Source organism: Bactrocera tryoni, chromosome 5 (assembly GCF_016617805.1).
Source record: "Bactrocera tryoni isolate S06 chromosome 5, CSIRO_BtryS06_freeze2, whole genome shotgun sequence".
NCBI classification, from domain to species: Eukaryota; Metazoa; Arthropoda; class Insecta; order Diptera; family Tephritidae; genus Bactrocera; species Bactrocera tryoni.
This window is the reverse complement of record NC_052503.1, coordinates 46,757,392-46,784,482: the sequence shown is the minus strand read 5'-3', so window position 1 is coordinate 46,784,482 and position 27,091 is coordinate 46,757,392. Positions and strand designations below refer to the sequence as shown.

The 27,091-nt window shown below is 38.1% G+C and overlaps 2 protein-coding genes across 5 annotated transcripts; one reads left to right on the top strand and one right to left on the bottom strand.

Moving 5' to 3' along the window:
* Positions 1-327: 327 nt before the first annotated feature.
* LOC120778967 lies at positions 328-4,498 on the top strand. The gene is made up of 2 exons (XM_040111043.1): positions 328-804; positions 1,484-4,498. Exons 1-2 carry the CDS (start codon positions 328-330, stop codon positions 4,496-4,498), a joined length of 3,492 nt encoding a protein of 1,163 aa, XP_039966977.1.
* A 3,430-nt stretch (positions 4,499-7,928) lies between these two features.
* On the bottom strand, positions 7,929-26,911 carry LOC120776855. 4 transcript variants are annotated; one of them, XM_040107899.1, is made up of 2 exons: positions 26,713-26,911; positions 7,929-8,413 (listed from the first exon to the last, which is right to left on the bottom strand). In XM_040107899.1, exon 2 carries the CDS (start codon positions 8,407-8,409, stop codon positions 8,029-8,031), a length of 381 nt encoding a protein of 126 aa, XP_039963833.1. In that variant the 5' UTR covers positions 8,410-8,413; positions 26,713-26,911; the 3' UTR covers positions 7,929-8,028. The 4 variants fall into 4 exon arrangements, with proteins under 4 accessions (XP_039963833.1, XP_039963832.1, XP_039963834.1 ...); XM_040107898.1 differs by lacking the exon at positions 26,713-26,911 and adding an exon at positions 26,157-26,178; XM_040107900.1 differs by lacking the exon at positions 26,713-26,911 and adding an exon at positions 16,587-16,659.
* Positions 26,912-27,091: the final 180 nt, after the last annotated feature.

Below are 27,091 nucleotides of genomic sequence, written 5' to 3'. Positions count from 1 at the left end.
AGTGATTTTCTAAAAATCGATTGAAATTGAATTCCATACGAATTTGTGTATTGACACGTTGAAAATGCCCAAAATAGTTTGTACTTACGAGTATTGGCCTGTAACAAGCGATCGCACTGTGACACTGCGAATCGGCCGTGCGTTTTATTACAAGCTCATCGCGTTGCATAGCATATAAAACAGCGCCAGCCCAAACATTCGAAGTTCACTCAGCTGTGGCCAGCAATACAAATCGGTAACGCATCGGTCAACGATTGTGAACGCGTACACTTTCGAAAACGAAAACAGTTATTGTTTGCTTAGCCGCGATAAAGGATAACCAACACGATGAGAACGATATTTGTGATGTTGCTGTGTGTTGGCACAGCTTTCACGGCAACTCATGTTAATATCTCGATTGCTCAGCACCCGGCCACGAACCCGGCTGACGTCACCTATTTGGAGGGTACCGCACCGGAGGAATTGAAAGCAGGTCCAGCTAAGAAGCCAAGTGGAGAGGAACGTTTCGCCAGGTTGCGCGCAGCAGATGAGAACGATAATGCAGAAAAAGTTGAGGTGAAAAGTGAACAAAAACAAGAGCAGGGTTCGAGTTTCGTTGGTAACTCGAAACCCGCCCAACAAGCTCAACAGAGTACGGAACAATCGAATGGCTTTAGACCGCAACAACAACAACAACGGTTTTATGGACGTATACGCCAGCAGAATCGGCAGAGTCAATTTCGTCAAGCCAATGCGCAGGATAAACAGAATCAGGAGTTCGAGCGTTATATACAGAACTATCACAGTGGACCGACAGTAGAAACGGTAAGTGAAAGTATTTTCAGTTTGCGAGAACTTTATAAAAATTATTAGAAAACCCAGACGCATTTATTTTGAGTTACCTATTTGTCCGTCCACGTTTAAATTAATCTTCTTCTTTATTGGCATAGACACCGCTTAAGCGGTTATAGCCGAGTTTATAACAGCGCGCCAGTCGTTTCTTCTTTTCGCTGTTTAGCGCCAATTGAAAATTCCAAGTGTAGCCAGGTTCTTCTTCAATTGGTCTTTCCAACGAAGTGGAGGTCTTCCTCCTCCTCTGCTTCCCCAGCGGGTACTGCTTCGAATACTCTCAGAGCTGGTGTGCTTTCATCCAATCGGTTGACATAACTTAGCTAGTATAGCCGCTGTTAAAATTAATGCATGGGAAAAAAGCTGCTTACTGACTGCTTATGGGGAAGGTTTGGTTGTAGAGCTTTAGAAAAGTCAGAGCGATTCCGCTCTCTTCAGGGGTCAGGTAGATTTCTTAAAAACTGCTAAAACTGTAATCCTAAACACTAAAACTATAATCATATAATTTAAAAAATTGCTTCACAATTTTGGCTTATTGTTTAGAAAAAAGTTTTTCGCACATCCTGAAATATTTCACTCGCCTAATGTTCAGCAACACCCGGACTAAGGTTTCTATTACTTGTATTATCTAATTATATATGTATTAATTCTTTAGGTATTCGAAACAGCCGATCACTCGCCATCTGGACGGTATGAGTATTCATCGTCCTCCTCGTCTTCGGCCGGACCTGCGCGACTTGTCGCTATCGATGCGAAACCTTCACAGCAACACACCTTTGAAAGGCAAGTTGCACTTCCCGCTGCTGTAGCCGCATCAGCTTCAGCCGCAGCTTCTGTGGATGATCAAACGAAATCAGCGCCCGACGCAAAGATCCAAATATCCCCCGCACCAGTATCAGCACAACCAGCGGTAGCCGCTCCTGCAGCTGTACATGCACCAGCACCAGCTGTTTCTGTAGCAGCTGTTGTGCCAACTGGGCCATCAAAGACAGTTACTACTGTACACAGTGGCAGTAGTGACGGTGGCAAAATAAATCTGGGAGGTGCTTTTGGTAATAGTTTTGGCGGTGCTGGCAGCGGTTCTCATGGTGTGACATTTAGAGTTGCTGGTGGTGGTGGATACAGTCCACCAAATTACGATCAAGTTCCCAGTTATGCTAAGCCTGATTATGGACAACCCAGCTTTAGTTATGATCATGGCGATGCCGGTGGTTTTCTAAACGAGTATCCACCATCTGTTGATGAGCCCGCAGGTGGTTATGATGGCTTTTATGGCAACCAAGAACATGACTTTCATTCGAATGGCGGTTACTTGCCTGTAAATCCAAATGTGTATCAACGACCAGTAGTCACCAAAACTATACAAATTGCCCAACCAGCACTGAAAGCTAAAAAATTCGAAGTACGACATCCAGCTATCCAAAAGGAGTTTTACGATATCGAAGAACGAGTTGTGATTAAACCAGCTGGCACGATAGTTGTTGAGCTGGAGCATCCTGTTGCGAAAATTCCGAAAGGTGAAACGGTTCTACCCCTCGGTCATCCTCATCCAGCCATTGCTGCTCAATATAATATTAATAGTGATACAGATATTGAGACTGAATCATCCAGCGCGGGTTCTTATAACAACGGCGTGCGCTCAAACTCGAATCAAGTCTATGCAGGTGCTGCTAGAAAAAATCCCGCCCCTGTTATTAGTGGAACAAATATTGCATCAACAGTTACCGCTACACCAACTAATAATCAAAATGCCAAACGCGATTTTGTGGAAGCCAATCTACGAAAACAATATGGTGAGGAGGCAAAACTCATAGCTCCTACTGATGCTGCGCTCGGAGAGCAAAATTCACGGAGTAGAAACTTTTACATACCTGCTGAAAGTCATGACAGTCAGCGTCAAGTACCTAACAGGAATTTCTCGCCAAACACCTTTAGACGAGAAGAAAGCAACTACCAACGTCCAGCACGTGTTGAAGCTCAGCAAAACGGGCAAGTATACCAACCAAGGTATTCTAAAAACGAGGAACAATCATTGAAAAATACATCACCCGATGTGCCAAATGACTTTAACAACGATGACGATGAATATAAGGGTGAGTACATCACAGGTAATTTCTACAGTGCCAGCAAAGACCCAAAACCTGCGCGTTTACAAGAGGAACCGGCAAAGAGTGAACGTATTACAGCCGAGCCTCAGACACGTATCATAAAGCATGAGCACACAATTAATTTACCACCTTCTCAGCATAATATTTACTTGGCGCCTAGTCGGTTTGAAGAACGTCCAGTACTTGTACAGGCACAACGTAAGCCAACGCCATCAGCTAAACAGCAACCTGCACACTTAGAAGAAGAACCCGCACGCGTGAGTGAGGTTAAATCGTTCTTGAATCGCCAGCGTGACGGTGTAGTTGTATATGCCGTTCCCGCGCGTCGCCCAGTGCCCACACAGCAGCGTTATACGCAGAATGAACGTCGGCAACCGCAGTATGTAGCACCACAACGCACTTACGAGCAATTACGTTACGACCCCGATGCCGATGTCGATTCAACAGCAGTAGAATATAGTGCTCCTTACTCACATATGCGATACGATCCAAATGAGTCTTCACGTCTTACCGCAGATGTGGAATATCAGCGGGCCTCAGACGAGAAAGCGCCTCAAAGAACCATCACAGTACACTATAATCGTGGCCCCGAGTCTAATGCACGCCTCACTGCTCAAAATAAGTCAGAATCTGATTCAAAGGAGGCCGCAAAAATACCGGAAAGCAATGAGGAGGTGAAGCCGAAAACCGCGGAAATACGCCCACTTGCACATATTCAATTGCAAGTGCCATATGGCCCACAAGAAGCCGATGAGCCCATTAGAGTTATGTCTTCAATTAACCCGCCCAAGGAACGTAGTCGCACTGCCAAAATTAGTCAGCCTGAAGCTAAAACAGCCGTTGATGAAGAAGTTGAGGATGTAAATAGCGAATCAGCTCCTGATCCCAGTGCTAAACAAGAAGAAGACGTTTTGCGTTCGGAAAACATCGAGTCACAACCCGACTGTGCTCAGAATGCAGAGAAAGTAAGCGCACGTTATGAAAACCCACAACCAAGTGACAACGAAAACGTGCAGTATGTTGCAGAACCTCAAACCCGTGTACAAATTAAGTCTCAACGCTTGATAGACACTAGTAACTCAAACGCTAACAGCAAGGAAAATGTGAAAACAGCACCCTCCGATGCGGAAAGTATTGACACAAATGGAAAAGACGCAAGTGCTCAAGCAACTCCACCGGGCTCACGTGTAATTGCCGCTAATCCAGCACCTAACGATGCCTCCGCAACAAGTGAAAGCTTCCACAAACGTCGCATTGTGGTAAACCATCCTTTCCAAACTGTGCGCGAAGTCGTTGAACATGAGCCAATCACAAACTATCATCAAATACAAGTGCATGAACGCGCTTCACCAACTTCCGCCTACAATAAGGCGCCATACTTTGCACCCAATGGACAGCTGCGTCAATTCGAGATGGTGCGTGTTCCGGTTATGTACCATCACCCAAGCAGCGCTACTCACGGCAATTTAGTTTACGCCTTACCTGATGCTATTCCCGTGCACGAAGACAACGGCGAAGTGGAGCCGAGCTATCAGCAAAGACGACAGCGTGTACGCGCTTAAATCCGTTGCTTATTTATCAGTAAATATGATGTGGCTAATTGTTGTTGTTATTGCAGTGCTTGTTGTTGCCATTAATTAAGGACACTATGCTTACAAACATATACTTAATCAAATTTGAATACTCGTATTTTATATTAGAAATATGATATAGTTTTAACCGATTCCACTAAGGTTGAAGGGTTAACCTAAAGCTTACACTAATGATTGCCAGACAGCGTATATACGCTGTCCTTAATTTAAGTTTCTAAACTCCATGTATAAGTTGTCGAATAAACATTCAAATACGAATGACGAAAAAATGTTTTTTTACTTTTTAATTTTAAGTGTTCAAGAAAGGAGTACCATGCTGTGAAGACGATTAACAATATCAATGTAAAAATGGAAGCGGAGAGAATCGCGGAATAAATGGAACAACAATATCAGTCGGTCATTAGATTCTTTACTTTGAATGGATGCAGTGATATCAAAAACTACTTGGATGCTCTCTACGGTGACTCCTTTCATTCGATGGTAAAAATGGTGAGGTCAAAAAATGGGTTAAAGAAACCGCACTTTTTGATAAGTCACTTCCTGCTGTTACGCAATTAAATAAAAAATGGAGAATAGAGCAGACCACCTATTGAATGTACACAGAAAAACTGATACTATCTTCTACTTTATTGGCGTAGAAAGCGCTTACGCGGTTATAGCCGAGTTTACAACAGCGCGCCTGTCGTTCTTTCATTTTGCAGATTGGCCCCAATTGGAGATTCCACGTTAAGCCAGGTCCTTCTCCAGCTGGTCTTCCCAACGGAGTGGTGGTCTTCCTCTTCCTCTGCTTCCACCGCTTTGTTCGTCGAGAGAAAACCTTACTTTTCAATTGCCTACTCAGTCCGAAGTAGCACCTGTTGGCAAGAACAATCCTGCGTTGGATTTCCAGGCTGACATTATTGGTGGTGTTAATACTGGTTCCTAAATAGACGAAATTATCTACGACTTCAAAGTTATGACTGGCAACAGTGACGTGAGAGCCAAGTCGTGAGTGCGACGACTGTTTGTTTGATGACAGGAGATATTTCGTCTTGCCCTCGTTCACTGCCAGAGCCATTTTCTGTGCTTCCCTGTCCAGCCTGGAGAAAGCAGAACTAACGGCGTGGGTGTTGAGGCCGATGATATCAATATCATCGGCATACGCCAGCAGCTGTACACTCTTATAGAAGATGGTACCTTCTCTATTTAGTTCTGCAGCTCGAGTAGCACCTATTGGCAAGAATTATTCTTCGTAGGAACTCGAGGATGACATTATTGTTGGTGTTAATACTGGTTCCAAGATGGACAAAATCATCTATGACTTCGAAGTTATGACTGTCACAGTGACGTGGGAGCAGAGACGCGAGTGTGCCACTGTTTGTTTGATGACGGGAGATATTTTGTCTTGCCCTCGTTTACCACCAGACCCAGTTTTGAAAACGTCTCCGTCGATTAACGTGGTGTGTGTCGTTTTTTTTACGGGTCTTTTCCAAGATTTGGCGATGGTCAATATCAGTTGTTGATCAGTTGTTGATTTTCCAGGCCTAAAGTCACACGGGTAAGGTCCAATCAATTTGTTGACGATGGGCTTTCATATTTCACACAATACGCTCGATCGAACCTTATATGCGATGGTGAGGAGATTGTGTTGTCGCCGTTTTTGTGGATTGTGCAGATCACACTTGAATTCCAATCGTCGGGCATGCAAGCTGGTGCATGTTCCTTATTAGTTCTTCGCCGCCGTATTTGAATAGCTCGGCCGGCAATCCATCGGCCCCCGCCACTTTGTTGTTCTTCAGACGGATTCGGACTTCTTCATGGTCGGGCAACGGAACGTCTGCTCCATCGTCATCGATTGGGGAATCGGGCTCGCCTTCTCCTGGCGTTATGCTTTCACTGCCATTCAGCAGGTTGCAGAAGTATTTCCTACACAATTTTAGTATCCTCTGTGCATCAGCCACAAGATCACCTCTGGGGATTCTACAAAATAAGCCTTCTGTTAGTCTCCGGATCTTTTCGTAAACTTTTTGAGCAATAACTCTGTCGGCCAGCTTGTCAAGTTCTTCGTACTCACGCATTCTGGCCTCTCTATTTTTTTGTCGGCAAATGCGTCTCGCGTCACTCTTCAAGTGACGGTATCTATCCCGTCCGGTGTACCATTGCGAGTTAGGCAGTATGTTTGTTCTCCACTGCGACACGGCACTTCCCATCTTTCCGAAAGTCAATGCTTTCGTTTGCAGCTGTACGTAAAGAGTTTGAAATGCCATCACACAGTTCTCTTATATGGAGATGCTGATGAGTGCTCTCAGGAGTGCAAGTCGAGTAGAAAATCGTTCGGTTGTCTTTTGTGATTGCAGTTTGTTGACGTGTGCGTAACTGATACTGCAGGCATCTAAAAATAACCATATATTGGGCATGAATTACTGAAATTGCGAAAGCTGTTGGCTAGATGAGTGTCACTTTTGTTTACTCGACCATGCGTGCACACACTGATACACCAGAGACCTAGAGTATATTGGATTGTATAGTGAACTTATCGCAGAGGACTTGCTCCGAATAATACAGCTGTCCTACCGGTTGGAAAAATGCTCACAGTTTTCAATTATTAGCAAGATGTGGTCTTTGGATATATCTGTAAAATGGTTTCAGGCTTCTACTATGGCAAATAATTTGAGCGATATCGAACTGAAGAAAAAGACGTAAAACAACGTGCTGGTCCACCATAATAACTTTCCGACTCACACCATCGCGGCTCCATACACTTTATACTCCAGTTCTGTAAAGTTCACTCTCCAGAAATGTGACTGGAATGGAAAAGAGTGGACTACTTTGCAGACCTCCAGGAAACGTATTTTCAGGCGATTCAAAGAAGTTAGAGCATTTCTGGGTCGAACTGAAAGGGGACTGTGTTGAGTAGTAATTCGCGATTTTTTCAGATTTTTTAGTTTTTGTTTTGCAGCATAAGTAGAGATCTTCGATTCGCCACCTATTTGCTCGTTATGTTTGAACTCTATTTCTTGTTATAACATATGCACTTTGTACCTCACTCGACTTGTTAGTTTTAAATTAACGAAAATGGGACCGTTACTCCTTTTTCAATATAACGACATCACCTTTAGAATAACGGAAACACAATATAGACCATACTTACAATAAAGAAATCATAAAATATCACGCATACGCACTGACGCCCAGTAGTCGCTTCCTAATTGTATGCCAATATTTCAAATGCTCAATTCATATACTTGCATAAATAAGAGCCAGCAAGATATTAACAGAATTTTACTATATATTTTATAAATAATTATTTTTAAAGTTTTATATTCCGTAATTTATTAATTCTAACAACAATAAATACTCTTTTCAATAACTTAGAGCTACATACATAGATATGAGCATAATAAAATATAATTAGATGAGAGTAATTGGCAAGAGATTAACAACAAAAACAAAACACACGCGACGCAAAACACTTCGTTCTAAATTGAGCGAACGCTTACTTAATTTACAATAAGTGTCCTTTACGCCCAACCGGCATTATGGAAGATTTTATAAATTTGATTGCGATCGATTTTTTCTGCTTCTCGATCGATTACGGCCATCTCTTTGGGTGTCAGTAGTGATTCTTTTGCAAGTGCAGCGGCAATACGGGGATTGCTATAGAAGCGCCGACTCTTCGACAATTCAGGTGGTAATAGTGACTCCCGCTCAGCATTGGCTACAACTGAGGGATGCGGTGGGCCCTCCTGATTGGGCTCCGATATGGGTTTGAAATCTGGTGGTGAAGTGGTATATTGCAGGTATTGATGTTGTTGATAGGGCAGTGGCACTGGTTGATGGAAATAAAATTGTGCGCTGCATGAGATTGTGAATAGGCAGAGGCAAAGCAAGACTGAGTGCATTTTGCTGCAAAAAAAATAATATATATTTCTTACATTAATTTAATTATAACGGATGTTTTAACGTAAAAAAAAATATGTGTTTATTTCTCAATGAGATTTGCAGGTATTCTTCTAGGAAATTTTATAAACTCATCTCATATTTCAAAATATTGTCTATTTGCCTACCCTTCAATAACAATTTTCATTAGGAATTACCCAAATAATTTTCCATAACTTAAAATGACAGTTTGGGACATAGCTGCAGTTTCAGTATAGTTTTAGTGTATCTATCAGTTTTATTTACAATCTGTGTTATTGTTTCAGTGATGAGAGTAAACAATTTTTTTCTATGGAATCGGCGGCTCAACAGCAGTTTTGGGACAATAACATTTGTATTTTTATATTCTTGTAACCTGTTGCTACAAAGTATAATAGTTTTGTTCACTAACAGTTGTACTTATCACCTAAGACGATGTGAGATAGATATAGAGTTATTAATATGTACATAAATGATCAGGATGACGCGAAAAGTTGAAATAAGGGTGGCTGTTCGTCTCTCCGTCCGTCCGTCTGTGCAAGCTGTAACTTGAGTAAAAATTTTGATATCTTGATTAAACTTGGTATGCGCGTTCCATGGCAAAAAAAAATTACAAGTTCGTTAATGGGCGTAAGCGGACCACAGACACGCCCACAAAACGCCATTAACCGAAAGTCTTTAAAGTGCCATAATTAGGAACTAAATTAAGATAGAGAACTTTAACAGGGACACCTGTGCGCAAAAAATTTTAAATAAATAGGCGTGGCGAACTCTAATAAGTTTAATGTACATTTCTCCTTAATCACTAAAGCTGCAACCACCAAAAACTCCAATATTGTAAGAACTCCTATTGACAGGATGAAAATGGATGAAATCGGAAAATAAATCCGCTCACTCCCCATATAACGGTTCTGTTTAAAACTACTAAAAGCGCAATAAATCAATAATGAATTACGCCAGAGACTTTAAATTTTATATCCGAGATGATACGATTACGGGAGCCGATGTGAAAATTGGACGATGTTCGTGACGCCACTGTTTTTGGTGAAAACACATATCTCGGGGCCCGACACAGCGATTACGGCTAAATTTAGTTTGTAACATTCCTCTCTAATTCCTATGTCACAGTCGGACTACAACCAAGCCTACTTCCTATATAACACAGAGTTAAATTCCATTGGATCTTTTACTTTCCAATGTAGAAATCAAGAAGTAATTAATATAACGGGATACAAATTTCACTAATAATTTGTTTAAAGTATGCCACCTTATGATAAAAAATTTCGCAAATCCAACCAAAACTGTTCAAGCCCCAAAATATCGGAAATATGGACTCCAAACAAAAAATATCGATCAATGTCCTGGCAATATTATATCTGTGTGCCAAAAATGGGTGGAGTCGGCTCAATAAGTCCCTGAGCCTTCATATACCTAATATAAAGATTTTCGAACTTCCGGGTGACTTTGTACTGCATATGCCGGCCAATATTTGAGATATCTCAATGAAAATTGCAAGCGTACTTTACTCATAAGAAAGTATTTTTATGCCTAAAATAGATAAATTGAACGAAAACTTGATCTAGCCCCATATAACTAACATCAAGATTTTCGAACATACGGTTGACTTTACTCCATATGATTGGAGATTGTATGTGAGGTACATTGATGAATTTCAGTTTCAATTTCTACGTATAATGATTTTCGTTTTTTTAACAAACATTATATCGAATATGTCGGTGAGTATATGAGTTATATATAGTATATGTATATATATATATATACATATATTTATATATAAATTGCTTAGATTCCGATCTTGTGGTTGACGTTTTACATCTTAAGGTATTTTGCAAGAGTATAAAATGTTCTGTTGCACCCGAACTTAGCCGCTTCTTATTTGTTTAATTTTTATGCTTTTCTCACTAAAATTTTACAATTGTTAAAATTTGATTATCAGCCTTCAAATTGTTTAAGCTTAGAAAAATACTTGGTTTTTTTTTATTAGAAACCTTATAGCCTTTAGGCATTAATATTATCCAAGATCAATATCACAAGATTTCAATTTAATCGATTTCAATATATGCAAGAACAAGATTCGTCAGCCATATTACAACATAACCCAACACTATAGGAAAAATTATAGAAAATTGAAATTGCTCATATTGAAGCAAGTTTATTAGGCCAAAGGGATATTACTTTGAGGGGGACGATAAAAATTTTGATGAATAAATTATTAACAAAGTCTTGTTATTTTTTGCCCACAGTAGTAAGTAATATGATGTAGGGAATCGATATCAATAAAAAAATTCGATTTATTTATTGATACGTTTTTTATTTGTGCATTGTGAATGACCATATATCGGACCATTAAGGACCACCTCCATTAAGAATCAGTATAGTTCAATATTGTTGGAGAATATTGACAGTATTTATCGTTTAAATAAGTATTCTGTTGCTGAAAATGAACCTTTCCGCCGACAAAGAAAAACGGATTTCTTTTTCTGGAAAGCTTATCTTCCACTTATCTGTGGTATGTCACTTTATAGAGCGGTACAAAGTATTTAGAAACATTTTCACTCTTTTCGATAACTTCACTTGTATCATAGAAACAATCCTTTCTAAAACTGTTTTTCATTAGTTTAATAACCGAAGCTGAAGTTTCACAAGAGACACACAGTTATATTCATTTACAATATTTTTAAAAAGATTGGCGCATCTTATTATTTCTTATATCACGCTGTATCACTCTATTTTGTAATATAAATACATAAATGTTTATATTTTAAAAAATTTTATATCATTTTCACTTTCAAAAAAATTCATAAAGACACTTAATTTTTTGTTTCATGTTCCAATCTTAATATTTTACTTTAATTAATATTACTAAAAGATCCTTTTTCAGTGCACCCACAATGAGACTTACATCATTTTCGAAATAGTATTATGATTACTTCTGTATATCTTTAGTAAAATTTAATTTTGTTTGCACATCCACAACCAGACAGATGAAAAGTTGATACAAGATAAACGACGATCCAGCTGCAACTGATTTTAGAATTACTTTGAAACGATCTTTTATGTTGAATGAGTTTGAATATTGTGCGCAAAGCAAAATCAAAAATCAAAATGAAATACCAAAAAAATAGAAAACTGTAAACAAAGATTTGTGCAATGTTAAATAAGAACATATACAATGCGCTGTGGCGGCGTGTGCTATTAGCATATAGCGATTCGCTCTGGGTAATGAGTAATAACAAAAACAATAAAGCTTAATGAAATTGAAAGCTTTTGCGCATGCGCATGTGCAACAGTCTATAAACAGGAGGTAATATTAGCAATAACACAACAAAAACTACAAGCAGCGAGATCAGCGACGGTTGTACTCTGAGCAGCAGTAGCAACAGAGGCGGCAATAGGCGGTAACCTAGTAGCCAGCATGTGTTGCCAACAACCGGATAGGGGTTATGAATGGTTGTGGCGTTTTATGCGAGCTTATAGTTGATGGATGACGTCCCGGAGAAGTGAACGCAACGCCTAATAGGGATATAACGTGGTTATTTCTTAATTGTAAGTACAATACTGGTAGCAGCGTTAAAGAATCATATACATGTAAATTTGTTTACACACATACATGCTGACAGTAGACAAATTAGGTGTCAAACGTGTTCGTGGTGAACTTGAATTCATTCTTAAATCAAAAACACATGATAATGTGCACATTTAGCACTTTTAAACATTTGTGCTCAATTGAATTGTTTTATATGAATAATTAGCAGTCGTGTTGCTATGAATAGCACTTTTTCATATTTCTTGCGTTTTTCAATATTTCTCAAAATAACTCCTTTCTCTGAAAATCCTCTGTTTGACCTTTTTAAAGGTTAGCATATTTTCTATTGACTCAAGTCGCATTTGAAAGTTTGTGCGAGCAATTAAATGCAGGCAGCTGATCAGCAGCTGTTACAAATTTAGAGCCAATTAGTGGCATAAAAATGTCTGCGTATATGTATGTATGTTTCAATACGTATTTGCTATTATTCGATATAACTTGTATGTATGTGGGTATAGAAGAGTTTACAAAAACTAAAACACACATATAATTACTACAATTAATTTCGTCTCTAACTGATGTCACATGGCGAAAAAATATATGGTTCAAGATCAACCATATCCTCAACTCGAATCTATTGATTTTTAATTTACAAATGTTATATGTATATGTATAAATAGTTATACACATATTTTTATAATAAGAAAAAGTTACAAATCTTTCGTAATAAGACCTTGATTTATATTTGTTTTTAAGCATAAACAAGAAAAAACGTTAACTTCGGCTGCACCGAAGCTGATATACCCTTCACAGGAGCATTTCTTTCAGTAACTATGTGTTCAGTTTATATGGAAGCTATATGCTATAATAATCCGATCTGAACAATTTTTTTTGAAATTATGTTATTAACTTAAGCAGTAATCCACGTCAAATTTGGTGAAGATACAACGTCAAATGCGAAAGTTTTCTATACAAGAACTTGATTCCGATCGTTCGGTTTGTATGGCAACTATATGCTATAGTTAACAGATCAAAACAATTTCTTCGGAGATTACATTGTTGCTTTAAAAAATAATTTGTACAAAATTTCGTGAATATATCTTGTCAAATGCAAAAGTTTTTCATACAAGAACTTTTTTCCGATCGTTCAGTTTATATTGCAGCTGTATGCTATAGCAAGCTGATCTGAACAATTTCTTCGAAAATTACATCGTTGCTTTAGAAAATAATCTGTGCTAACTTTTTTGAAGATACATTGTCAAATGTGAAAGTTTTCCATGCAAGAACTTGATTCCGATCGTTCAGTTTGTATGGCAGCTATATGTTATAGTGGTCCGATATCGGCAATTCCGACAAATGAGCAGCTCTTGAAGAGAAAATGACGTTTGCAAAATTTCAAAACGATATCTTAAAAACTGAGGAACTAGTTCGTATATATACAGACAGGACGGACGGACGGACGGACAGATAGACAGACGGATATGGCTAAATCGACTCAGCTCAACATACTGATCATTTATACATATACTTTATAGGGTCTCCGACGCTTCCTTCTGGGTGTTACAAACTTCGTGACAACCTTAATATACCCTGTTCAGGGTATAATAATATACATATATGTATGTATTACGAGATAGTTGTGAGTCAACCATGGTATATTTAGCGACTTTGTGAGCAATTATTATATTAAGCAAAAATAAATCATAAATTCAGTCATTTGAACAGAGACTTAATTCCCCAAATGGGGATTATCGAATCGGGCTCCACACATTAGTGGTCATTTTAGACTGAGGGAATCGTCGCGATTAGGCGGCTCGAATAAGGCATTCTGTGACGTTTCTACTTATTACCACGGATTTTCGAAATTCTATAGAATTTGTTTCTTTGATTGGGAAATGAGCGGGTAGACAGGGACGCAGGGATTTTTCTCTATACGAAGGCGATCAAACTACATAATCGAGTGAAAGATGGTATCTTTTCAGCAAAATTAGATACCAAAACTGCCTTCCTTTTCATCAGAAACACGGGTGCTTCAGAGAGGAGACAATAGAGTGAGAGAATATTAGTTCCGGTGGTATCGCAATTTAGCATATAGTTTCCCGCTATTAAAACCCCGTATACGAATTTAAAATATATTCAAAAAATTAGTTGATCTACCTTAGTTTGCCCATACTACGGTGTTGAATTCGGTTTAGACGGTAGTTACCACGCTCAAACACGATGTTCTTCAAAAAACCTGTCAGAATAACAAACAATAAACAAATAAGGTAGAGCTGAGTTCTGGTATAACCGAACATTTCATACTCTTGCAACATGCAAGGCTTAAAGCCAGGGGAGTACCTGCAGGTGGACAATGCTTGTTAGTTATATGGGTTCTGGGGTGAGTTTTCATCCTTTTTTATATAAGCATATAATTAAAATAAAACACGTTCTCTCAAATTCATTAAGTATTAGCGGTATAAAGTCACCCGGCAGTTCGAAAATCTTTATATTAGGTATATGGGTGCTAAGGGAAGTATTGACCCGATTCAACTAATATTTAAGACACAGATACATATCTACTATCAGCAAAAGATTCTCTCTGAATTTCAATTATATATCTCACATATTGACCGATATTTTCCGTCAAAAGTCAACTATAAGCACTGGGTCCACATATTGAGTGGGCTTGAACAGTTTTGGTTGGATTTAGGCAATTTGTGGCACATCTCAAATGCACAATTCGTGCAAAGTTTTATCCTGATATATTAATTCATTCATGATTTGAGTGCTGGAAAATTTCAATGGAATTTAGAAACGTGTTATATGGGAAGTAGGCGTGGTTGTAGTCCGGTTTCGCCCATTTTTTCACAGTAACAAGGAAATATCAGAGGAATTTCACCTACCAAATTTCGTTGAAATCGGTTTAGCGGGTCTCGAGATACGTGTTTTCACTTAAAATTGGGCGGTGCCATGCTTATGGTCCAATTTTTACCCTGGCTCCTACAAAGCCCTCTCATACCATCTCGGGAGTAAAAGTCTGGCGTATTTAGTTATCGATTTGTCGCGGCCTTAGCCGTTTTTAACAGTACCGCTATATGAGGAATGAGCTGAGTTATCATCCGATTTCATCCATTTTCACACTGTCGTTAGCAGTTCTTATAATATTTACGCCAGTCGAGTGGTTTAGGAGACATGTACATTAAATTTATTAATTTTGAAAAATGGAGTGCCCCTTGCCAATCGATCGCATGTGTCAAGTTAGAGCTCTATCCTAATTTTGTCCTTAGTTATGGTACTTTATACGTTTTCGTTTAATGGCGTTTTGTGCGCGTGGCAGTGGTCCGATTACGACTATCTACGAACTCGTTGTTTTTTTTGCTTCGAATATTCGATTAAATAAATAAAGTAAAATACTCTCTAAAGTAAACTTTGTGGATAGAACCGTATATCCGTACTATTGTTCATTCTTATTTATGTCTTTCTGGTGTATTGTAGTAAATGTTTTTTAAAGGCATGTTCCAGAACGGTTTTAAGTTACGTGCTCGAAGATTGCTCGAACTTTATTTAAGTACCAAAATTTGTGATCACAAATATGCTTTCACATGTTGAGTTATTTCTTTCGAAATTCACTCTCTTGATTGATTCACAATTTAGCTGTGTTAAACACATAATATTTACAGTGTCCTTACGAATTTAGTACTACAGTAGTACATACAATTAAAATTATTAAAATATGAATTTATTTTGTAGTTTGTTCTTTAAACTGGATCCGTATGAAGTCTTAATAAATTAATTCAAAATCCATTAAACTAAAATTTAGTACAGTACATATGTAAATATATTAATTCTAACAGACAAGTCGTAGATTGGCTCAACATTTCGTTAATTAAAGTGAATTACATTTCCTGACCCACAACACTATGCAATTTTTGCCGGTAGTCATCTATGGCCATTAAACTGTATGCTTAATTTGATGAAGAGATAATCGCGGACATTCAAATAAATGCTCTACTGCTTACGTTTATCACAAATATTTACACATCGCACACATAACGGAAGCGTTAAAGCTTATTACATTTGTAGACAACTGGCAAGAGTTCGACTAGTGGCATACTTATAACCCATTCGTAAAAATTAAAAAATGTTATTTACATTCGTTTGCAAAACAACAACAAGGCATACAACGGCGGCATTTAAGCCACTAAAGAACATAATCTCGTGATATTTGATTATCCATGAACTTTATGTTATCCACAATACACAGTTAATGTGCGCTGCCGCACTTCGCTGTCGCACCATTGGTCATTTAAGTGTGAAGTGAATTGAGTGGTTTGGTGAGTATGTATGTTTGGAGTGTACATGTAGAGGCGGGTGTGCCGCGTTATTTTGTTTATAACACGAAGCAAATTACGTTTAAGTCTTTAAGACCCGACCTTTTGTGAACTGTGTTGCTATATGCAACTTTTGACGTATTTTACGAACGATTCAACTTACAACCATACATACATACATATGTATATGAAAATAATGTACTTGTATATCTAACAAATTGCTACTATACTTTTATATTAATGCATAAGCGTACGTTTACGTGAGCACATTTGTGATATTCATATATTGATACATACATACTTACAGATTTGAATTCGAACTTCAATTTAAATCATTCATTGCCAAGGTTTTCAAGTTATTAACCTAACAATGTACAAATGTGCTTCTATTCACGTATGCAAATTGTTAACATTTTCTATGGTGTTGAAAGTAAAATTATTTTTTCTAAATTCTTACACTGTAAGAACTGGTTGGAGGCAATTTTAGACGAGTTATACGTTTGAGTATCTTAAACGAGCCACAGTTACTGAAAATAGACACAAAATTATATCTAACGGGTGATCCAAGTAGAGATACTCTTTAAATAGCCCTTTTTTGACAGATTGCGCGTGAGTCGTGTTATTTTTGTTCAGTATTGTCTGGCATTCCGTCATGGAAAGACTTATAATTGAACAATGTTTACAAATCGTTCAACTTCATTACGAAAATTAACATAATCGGCTTATTGAGCGTCATCACCCATCTTGACCCAGCTTTCATTATTGGATAATATTCGACCGAATATACCACGTCCAACGCGCAGTGAAGAAAATATAGCAGCCGTAGCTGAGAGTGTACACGAAGACCGTGGGGAGTCGATTCGGCGCTGTTCGCAGCAACTCGGATTGACGTATGGAACGACTTGGCACATTTTACAGCGAGATCTTCAATTCAAAGCGTACAAAATACAGCTTGTGCAAGAAGTGAAGCCGCTCGACCTTCCCAAGAGACATCCCTTCGCTCTACGAGCTCTTGAAAAGTTCCATGAATATCAGACGTTATCGAGCCAATTGTGAACCGGTGGAATAATCGGTCCATATTTCTTCCAAAATGATGCCATGATAACCGAATATTTCATGCCTGAAATTGAAGCTCGTGATCTCGGCGACATTTGGTTTCAACAAAACGGCGCCACTTGCCACACATCGCCTCAATCAATGTATTTATGGCGAGAACACTTCGGTGCGCAGATAATTTCATGTTCTGAGCCGGTGGATTGGCCACCAATATCATGTGATATTACACCATTAGACTTTTTCCTGTGAGGATATATAAAGTCTAAGGTCTTACGGACAATCCAACTTCGATTCAGGGCTTGGAGCAAAACATCAGGCGTGTCATTCGCCAGTTACCAGTCGGAATGCTCGAACGAGTCGTCGAAAATTGGACTCAACGGATGAACCAGCTGAGATATAGTTGCGGCCAACAATTGAAAGAATAATCTACAAAAAATAAAAGCCAAAGAATGTTCTTTTGAATGATAATTAACATTGTCCATTAAATATGATGTTTCTGTGTTTTTTCTTTCAAAAAGTAGGGAACCTCGAAATAGATCACCCTTCAATATATTTTTATCTGAATGTTTAATATATGACTTTGTATGTAGATATGGCTACATAATTGTTACCCGAACCTCTGCCTGTTCTTCCGTTCCGATAACCGATCTCCTTAGTATAGTGAGAAAGTTGGGAGTGTAATTCTTTTTGTGTAAATATGACTTAGTGTCGGAAATATGTATATCTAATCGGGTCATAGCTTCATTTAGTTCTCATACACCCAATATAATTATTTTAGTGCGAGATATCTCTATGAAATGGAGTGATAAGTTATCGCTGAGGTGTATGCGAATCGGTCTCAAAGTTCAGTGCTATCGGTTAAAGGAGAAGGCTACATCAATAATATGTGGAATAAACTACTGTCCGATACCAGTACAAATGGTTTATTCTCACAGGTTACGATATATTCGACCATACAACTCCACTAAAGCTGTATCAAGTAAAATAAGTGACGAAAAGTTCTTTTATCACCTTCTCAGACAGGAGATGAAATCGGTTGCTTACAACCCCTATATAATGATTACATATGTTAAAAACTATTAACAGTGTGATTACGTATGTAATAACCAAGTTAGCAACATTAAATACGACATAAAATTATCTATATAAGATGATATGAAAGATATTTATGTGAACTCCTCTTTTTTAGGAACTAATCCGGAACTCTGGATAAAATATCTGGGTCCGTTCCAGTTACGTTGGCCCGACTATCGCGGGAACGGTATTATTGTCATATACTTATGTTACAGTATGCAAATGGGCGCAATGAGCCGAAAACCATGCCTACTGTTCGTATAACGCAATTTTAAATTCCATTTGATTATTACTCTTGGTAAAAATACTGCCTCTGAGGTATGTTACCTCACGTCCAAAAACGTTCGAAATCGAGCCATAAAGAGCGCCTAGATTTCGAATATGTGAATCCCATGGCATAGTGCTGAATTTTTAACGATAATATTGGTCAATCTGTGAGGTATATTAATGAAATTCAGCGAGCATGATTCTCAACGATTTTTCTGTTGGGTTTCAGCAGTTCTTAATATAAAACGGCGGCCTGGACTCACCAAATATACAGCATGACTTTCGCAGCGTGAATATTCGGCCGAGGCGACTACGTTGCCGCGCGACCTAGCACCTTCGTACAATTTTTGGAGTATCCCGATTTTTTTGACTGAAAGAAGAAAATCAACACTTCCCGCATATGACGATTATTTGAAAAAATACTGACATATCGCATATGATATATAAATAAAGTCACATATGTGGAAATGCAGTTTCTTTTCGGTCGTCTTCTTCTTTACTGGCGTAGACACCGCTTATGAGATTATAAGCCAAGTTGGCAACAGTCGATTCTTCTTTTTGTTATTTGGTGCCAATTCGAGATACCAAGTGGAGCCAGGTCCTTCTCCACCTGATTTCTCCAATGAATTGGTGGTCTACCTTTTCCTCTGCTTCCACCGGCGGATACTGAATCGAAAACCTTCAAAGCTGGGGTGTTCTCTTTCATCCAGTATTGATTCACTGAACTATATCAATGTTGCCGGGTCCAACCTGGAAAAAGCAGAACTAACGATATCATATAATATCAATATCATCGGCGTACGCCACTAACTGTATACTCTTATAGAAGATTATACCTCTCTATTTAGCTTTGCCTTCGTATTATTTTCTCCAGTAATAGGTTGAAGAAGTCACACCAGTCCCTTTGTCCGAAACCTCGCTTGGTATCGAACGGCTCGGAGAGGTACTTCCCGCTTGGTTTTCCAGGTTGTAAGACGACTGATAAGACCCAATCACTCAATCGTTCGATCCCAAAATAACTGATAAGGCTTATCACATTTTAGATACATATATCAAAATCGATAGCCACTAACAGCTCGAACTATCTATTGATAAACAGCGGGAACTAAGTTGCGCACCTAATACGTGTCATGTAAATATAAAGCTTTGAATGTTCGCTGATACCTTTTAGTTTTAAGCTAAAATTCCTGCTTTACAGGAATATGGTTTCTCTGTATTTGTGTTCGTTTTGACCCAAAAATTTTTTATTTTTGTATCACCCTAATATACATATATGATTCATATAGTATATTAATTGACATATGTATATATAGAATGTATGTACTATAATTTAGCATTTAGTATTTAAATGCTTTGCGTTGGTTACTCATACGCCACCGGTTTTAACAGTTCCCACTATTAATCTGCAGCACCAACAATTGAATTAAACCGGTGCACACACCATCCCACCCAATACGCGACGTAAGGTCAAGGTCAAGGTCAAAGGAGTTTTTATTATTGCAACGAATTGCACTATTACAGTACACATGCGGTTCAATTAACCCACACACTCAAATCTTGAATCCGTTCAAACACGAATATCCTTATATGAATCTGCATACATACATACATACATATATGTATGCACATATAGTACATGTGTAAAAGTATGCCGTATGTATGAGACAACTATTTTTGAACCAACACACAGTTTAACCTTCCATATACACTTAAATGTGTGTATATAGATGTGTGTGTGATTATAGCAAAAACTGCCGTTTGCTCCAGAGTTGCTAGCAATGACATTGGTCGTCGCATGTTCGGCATTGAAAAGTCGGAATGTCGCTTATAAAAGTGCGCTCGTGCGTTGCATTGCACGCAGCAGACCAATTCAGCCGTTTGCCTACACACGCTATGTGCGTTCATACGTACATATATGTATATGTGCGTATATTTGCATTTAGGTATGCTAGTTTGTTCATCTAACTGTTCATGCAGTAATTTATGTTTTGAGTTTTTTGCATTTTGCATTTGCATTGGTTTACGCATTAGAAACCCAAACATGCATGCATTTTATCTAAGTCTACGACAAAAACATTTACACATACAAATGTACGTAGTATGTACTTAAGCTCCTACTCAAATACGAAAGCTTGTATGCATGTATGGCATTTTATATACATATAACGGGTGATCCAAGTAGATATAGTTTTTTAAAGGCCTTTTTTTTTGATAGATCACGCAAACTATTATGTAATTTTTTTCAGTATTATTTGGCATTTCATCATGGAAAGACTTATGTATACCTAAACAACGTTTATAAATTGTTCAACTTTATAGGTTCTATAAATTATGTGTTTCGCCTGCTTCGCTCATCTTAAGAGCAACATCACCCATCTTGAGATCCATCATTCATTATTGGATAATATTCGACCGGGTAGAATCGACACACACCATCTCTTCGTTGATTTCAAAGCTGATTTCGACAGTACGAAAAGGAGCTGCCTTTATGCCGCGATGTCTGAAATTGGTATCCCCGCAAATCTAATACGACTGTGTAAACTGACGTTGAGCAACACCAAAAGCTCCGTCAGGATCGGGAAGGACCTCTCCGAGCCGTTCGAAACCAAACGAGGTTTCAGACAAGGCGACTCCCTATCCTGCGACTTCTTCAATCTACTCTTGGAGAAAATAATTCGAACTGCAGAGCTAAATAGAGAAAGTACCATTTTCCGATGATATTGATATCATTGGCCTCAAAAAACCGCGCCGTTAGTTCTGTTTTCTCCAGAATGGACAAGGAAGCAAAGCAAATGAGTCTGGCAGTGAACGAGGCCAAGACGAAATATCTCCTGTCATCAAACAAACAGTCGTTGCACTCACGACTTGGCTCTCACGTCACTCTTGACAGTCATAACTTTGAAGTCGTAGATAATTTCGTCATTCGATGGAACGATGAGCTGTGTGAGATATACTATACAATACGCTGGCTAGGTCATGTTGTCCGAATGAACAAAAACACTTCAGCTCTGAAAGTATTCGGCGCAGTACCCGCCGGGGTGAGCAGAGGAAGAGGAAGACCTCCACTTCGTTGGAAGGACCAGGAGGAGAAGGACCTGGCTTCGCTTGGAATATCCAACTGTCCCAACGTAGCGAAAAGAAGAAAAGACCTGCGCGCTGTTGTTAACTCGGCTATAATCGCGTAAGCGGTGTCTACGCCAATAAAGAAGAAGAAGAAGACCATGTCCAGCCGGCAGTGAAGAAAATATAACAGCCGTAGCTGAGAGTGCACACGAAGATCGTGGAGAGTCGATTCGGCGCCGTTCGCAACAACTCGGACTGACGTATGGAACGACTTGGTGCATTTTACGTCGAGATCTTAAATTGAAAGCGTACAAAATACTGCTTGTACAAGAACTGAGCCGCTCGAACTTGCTAAGCGCAAGAAGATCCGACGTTTTTGATCCAAGTTTTGTTCAGCGATGAGGCCGATTTCTGGCTCAATGGTATACAACTAAGCAAAATTGACGTTTTTGAGATGAAAAGCAACCTGAAGAGATTCTAGAGCTGCCATTTCATGCCGAGAAAACAACGGTTTGGTGTGGTTTGTGGGCCGGTGGAATCATCGGTCCATATTTCTTCAAAAATGATACCGTTGAGTACATAACTTACATTGGCGGCCGTTATCGCGCCATCGACCATAATCGACTATTTGATGCCCGAAATTGAAGCTCGTGATCTGGCGACATTTGGTTTCAACAAGACAGCGCCATTTCCTACGCACTTACTGAAAGAACACTGCGGTGAGCAGATAATTTTACGTTTTGGGCCGGTCGATTGGGCACCGAGATCATGTGATATCCCACCGTTAGACTTTTTCCTGTGGAGTTATCTAAAGTCTATGCGAACAATCTCGCTTAGATTCAGACCTTGGAAAACATTACGCGTGTCATTCGCCAGTTACCAGTCGAAATGCTCGAACGAGTCATCGAAAATTAAACTCATAGGACGGACCATCTAAGACGTAGCCACGGCCAACATTTTAAAAAGATAATCTTAAAAATATAATTACCAAATAATGTTTTTTCGAATGATAATAAACATTCCCCATTAAATTTAAATTTTATGTCTTTTTTCTATAAAAAAAAGTAGAGAACCTCGAAATGGATCACCCTTTACTATATATAAGTACGTACTTATCGCCACTTGTATCAAAACAAAAATGTATGAATGACCGGTTGGAGACACATCTACGCCACTTCATGTGCATATATGTGCAAAAGATTTTATATAGTATACAGTATAAGAGAGCGGTGGCCGACTAAATGTAGAAAAAGGAGGCGGTGATAAAAACTGCACCACCGATCAGCCGTTTTGTTTGCTGAATCTATGGCAACCAACAAAAGTAAGCCAAGTGCAATAGCTGCGTATGTTTTAAAGTATCCCAAGGATACACATGCATACGAATTTCAAGTGCAGTTGGCATTATGGTGAGCACAGTTGAGTGAAATTTGTTTATCCAAAAAAAAATGTTATTAATTTATTTTTGTAACTAATTCCGTTGAGATACTGAATAAAAAGAATAAAAATGATAGTTGTGTTTTAAGTTATCTGAGCTTCGATATGGATTATTATGATTATTTTGAGGTAACAACTTTATCTTACTTTTGGTTTGATATACACGTGGTGACTTAGATGACATTACATATATCTACTATCATTACCTAATACTAATAATTGGTAGTATATGTTAGCAAATTTTAACTATAATACAATTTGCTACAAATATTGTACTAATTTCTCTTTTTATTGAAAATAGGCCTATTGACAGTAAAATTACGATATCTTAATATTTTAGTTATTGCCTGCTATATATATGCAATGAGTTATGAAATTGACTTATCATTTTTCTCTAAATCGAGTAATACAACGTGCTTCCAAAGTAAACAGGACTTAAAAAAACAGAACAAATGGTTTTGTTCGGCAAAATCAATTTATTTTATTCAAAATAGTCCCCTTCTGCTTCACTACGAGTGTTTTAGCTCGTTGGCCGGTATGGCCGCCGGTATGCCGGTGCAAGTCTTTTGAATGGCCTCTACGTCTGTATAACGCTTTCCTTTCATGGGCAAATGCATTTTTCGTACGATGCCATATCAGGTGAAAACGGGGAGTGGTTAATGGTTAAAATGTGATTTTGGTCAAATAAACCTGTTTACTCATGTCCTTCGAATGTTGGATTCTGAGCAATTTTTGGTCGTCAGTCAATTTACGCGGAACAAACCGTGCACACACCTTTCGTAAGCCCAAATGTTCGGTCAAAATGCGATAAATCGATGTTTTGGAGATGTTCAATTCCATTTCCATGAATTTCAATAATGATTTCGGCCGATTTTTGATGAATTCACGCACAGTTTCGATGGAATTTCCGGTGATCACGGATTTTGATTGGCCCACTTGTTGATCGTCATTTATGTCCTCCCGACCACTTTGGAAACGTTGATACCACTAGATGGCGCCACCAGGGGGAGCTAGATTCAAAAAGTCCTGTTTACTTTGGAACGTACCTTGTATACTGAATAATATGCATACGTGTTAATAATAATTCAGAAAACTATTGGTATGGATATTTGAACAGTTTTGTTTTTTATAACATGCGAAGGAATTTCGTGCGTGAGAATAAAATTATATTATGTATATTAGCGTGATTCAAAAAAAATTTTTTTTTTTCGTTTCGTACTTGGAAAAATAGGTTCTTAGACACCTCTAAGAAAGCCTCTCCAAACATGAGTTATTAATTGTAACGGGAAGGTCCTCCTACATACAGTTTTCTATTTTTTCTTATTATCAGATTGAAAAATTTATATCTCGCTTCCAACTACTTGAAAAAATATCTTGTTCCTTGGATTTTGTAGGAAATTGAATGCTATACAAAAGAGGTCTATTATGATTTTTTCGTAAACCCAACCGTTTAAAAGATATTAACGGTTAAAGTTTAATTATTTTTGCGAAAATTTATTAAAAAAAAAAATTTTTTTTTTGATCCACCTTAATATTTATTGATGTTTGACGATGAATATCTCGTAAACGCTTAACTTAATCGAAAAATCATAGGAAACCATTTTTATAGAGCAGTAAATTTCCTACAAAATTATGAGTTTCATTATTCATAATAATTTTTTTTCATTGAATTATAAAATTCATAAGAAATAAAAAATTTTCCCAAAAATAATCAAATTTTAACTGTTAATATCTTTTAAACGTTTGGATGTACGAAAAAATCATAGTAGACCTTTTTTGTAGAGCATGCTGTTCCCATCGGTCTACTTTTGTGGTGCCCTATTTTCAATATATTTTATAAAATATTTAATTACTAATTTTTTGCGTCAATGTATCAATGCCAATGTCAATTGAGTTGTATTGAAAGAATGTTTAGCTTCAGGATCATACCTTTTGAAGCGCATCCCTCCAACAAATAATAAATAAATATGTATACATTATCTTTAGCTTTTCATAATCACGCCCACTCTTAAAATTTTATACTTGTAAGTAAAGCTTATGTTATTAAGCTATTAAAAATGCGATAAATATCATGGCAGTAAAAATTTAATTCGCTATGAAATCTGAGAAGAGTAAAAATAAAGCTCTAGTGAAGTCTTCACCCTGTAAAGTATTCAAACATCCCGGTATCTGGTGAGTATACACAAGTGCACCAAAACCGAACTTTTGGATATCGAGTATGCACATTATATTATCTTTAAAAGTTAGTATTTATCCAAAATAGTTTCCACTAGATTTTATTCCGAAGGATCAGCCGGCGCATGCACATATTTTTTATACATATACGTATATATGTACATATTTATACATATTACTTTTTATGTAGCATTTATAGAAATGTTGTTCATCACTTCGACTCCTGCTGTTTGCATGGCTAGAATATATCTACACTCACCAATTATATGGAGCAAAGTCACCCGGATGTTCGAAAATCCCGATATTAGTTATTTGGGGGCTCAGGGAAGTATTGACCAGATTCAACCCATTTTTAATACACAGAGATACTATTATTAGGAGAAGATTTTTCGGTCAAAAGTTAACTATACATATATACTGGAATCCACATTTCTGGTATGGAGTTCGGGACTACGCCCACTTTTTCAAAATTTTCCACCCACAGGTGCCCCTAGCCACTGGGATCCCTTGGGCCAAATTAGAGTTCTACATCTAATTTTAGTGTTTACTAATGGCGCCTTAACGTTTTTGGTTCAAGGTCCGATTATGCTCATTACGAACTCCGGTTTACTTTTTTTTACCAAGGAACATGAATACCAAGTCTCATCAAGACATCTTCATTTTTACTCAAGTTACAGCTTGCATGGACGAACGGACAGACAGATAGTAACCCGGATTTCGGACTCGACTCGTCATCCTGATCATTTACATATATACATATATAACTCTAGATCTATCTTGCTTAGTTTTAGGTGATACTTACAACCGTTAGGTGAACAAAACTATTATACTCTGTAGCAACATGTTGCAAGAGTATAAAAAGTATAATATTTGTTATATAGTGTTACTTTATGGCATGCCCACATATACAGCTGACTACAACAAACACACGCACACAATTATGTACACGAGAATATGCACTTGAGCAGTGACATTGGCAAATCATCAAAATTGCTCATACGTCATGTCGTCCTTGAGCTTTAATGTGCGATTGCAACTAGTTGACATTTGTTTTGGGCTCACTTCTGGTCGTGCCTATGCTGCTAAGTTGCCGGCTTTGCTAAACACATAAACACATACACCAACTATTCATTAGTTGTTTTGCTTATGCTTTTGTTTTTGTTTCTTGCTTGCCATATTGCACTTTGGTAATTTCTGTTGCTATGAAAGAACGAGAGATGAGGCAGAAAAATGCATTCGAAAATCGCAAAGCAAAATAAATATGAACCGGTCGCACATAGACTAGCGCCAAGGCAGTTGCCTTCCCGGCAGTAGCGGCGTCGCCGTCGCCGTCAGCGTCACACTCACTTAGCACTTACAGTTATTGCCTAATGCAGTGCCTGCAACGGCATCATTGCACGAGTTTGCCGCACATGCATCCGGCGCTTGAGAATTTAGTTCTCACTCGACGTTTGGCTCAAACAGAATGTTTATAGATTTTTAGTGCATTTCATTTCTGCTTTACCGTTGAATTTACACCGTCACGAATAAGTGCAGCGTTTGTTGTTTTAGTTGTGTCACAGCATAATTAAATAAAAAATTAAAATGAGTTGTTGTTGGTAAACCCAAGTGTAGCGAAAAATTATGTCACCGGGTTACTATCGAAAGTAACGGTGGCACGCTTAGTTTGGCACATGCCAACACATGTGAATACCAGTGATGAAGAACGCACTTGCCATATGTACATATGTATGTATG

Excerpts from the sequence above, each read along its gene's own strand:
- LOC120778967 (XM_040111043.1), top strand. The coding sequence starts at position 328 with ATGAGAACGATATTTGTGATGTTGCTGTGTGTTGGCACAGCTTTCACG. Across the intron at positions 805-1,483 it reads GTGGACCGACAGTAGAAACG|GTATTCGAAACAGCCGATCA; the intron begins GTAAGTGAAAGT and ends TTAATTCTTTAG.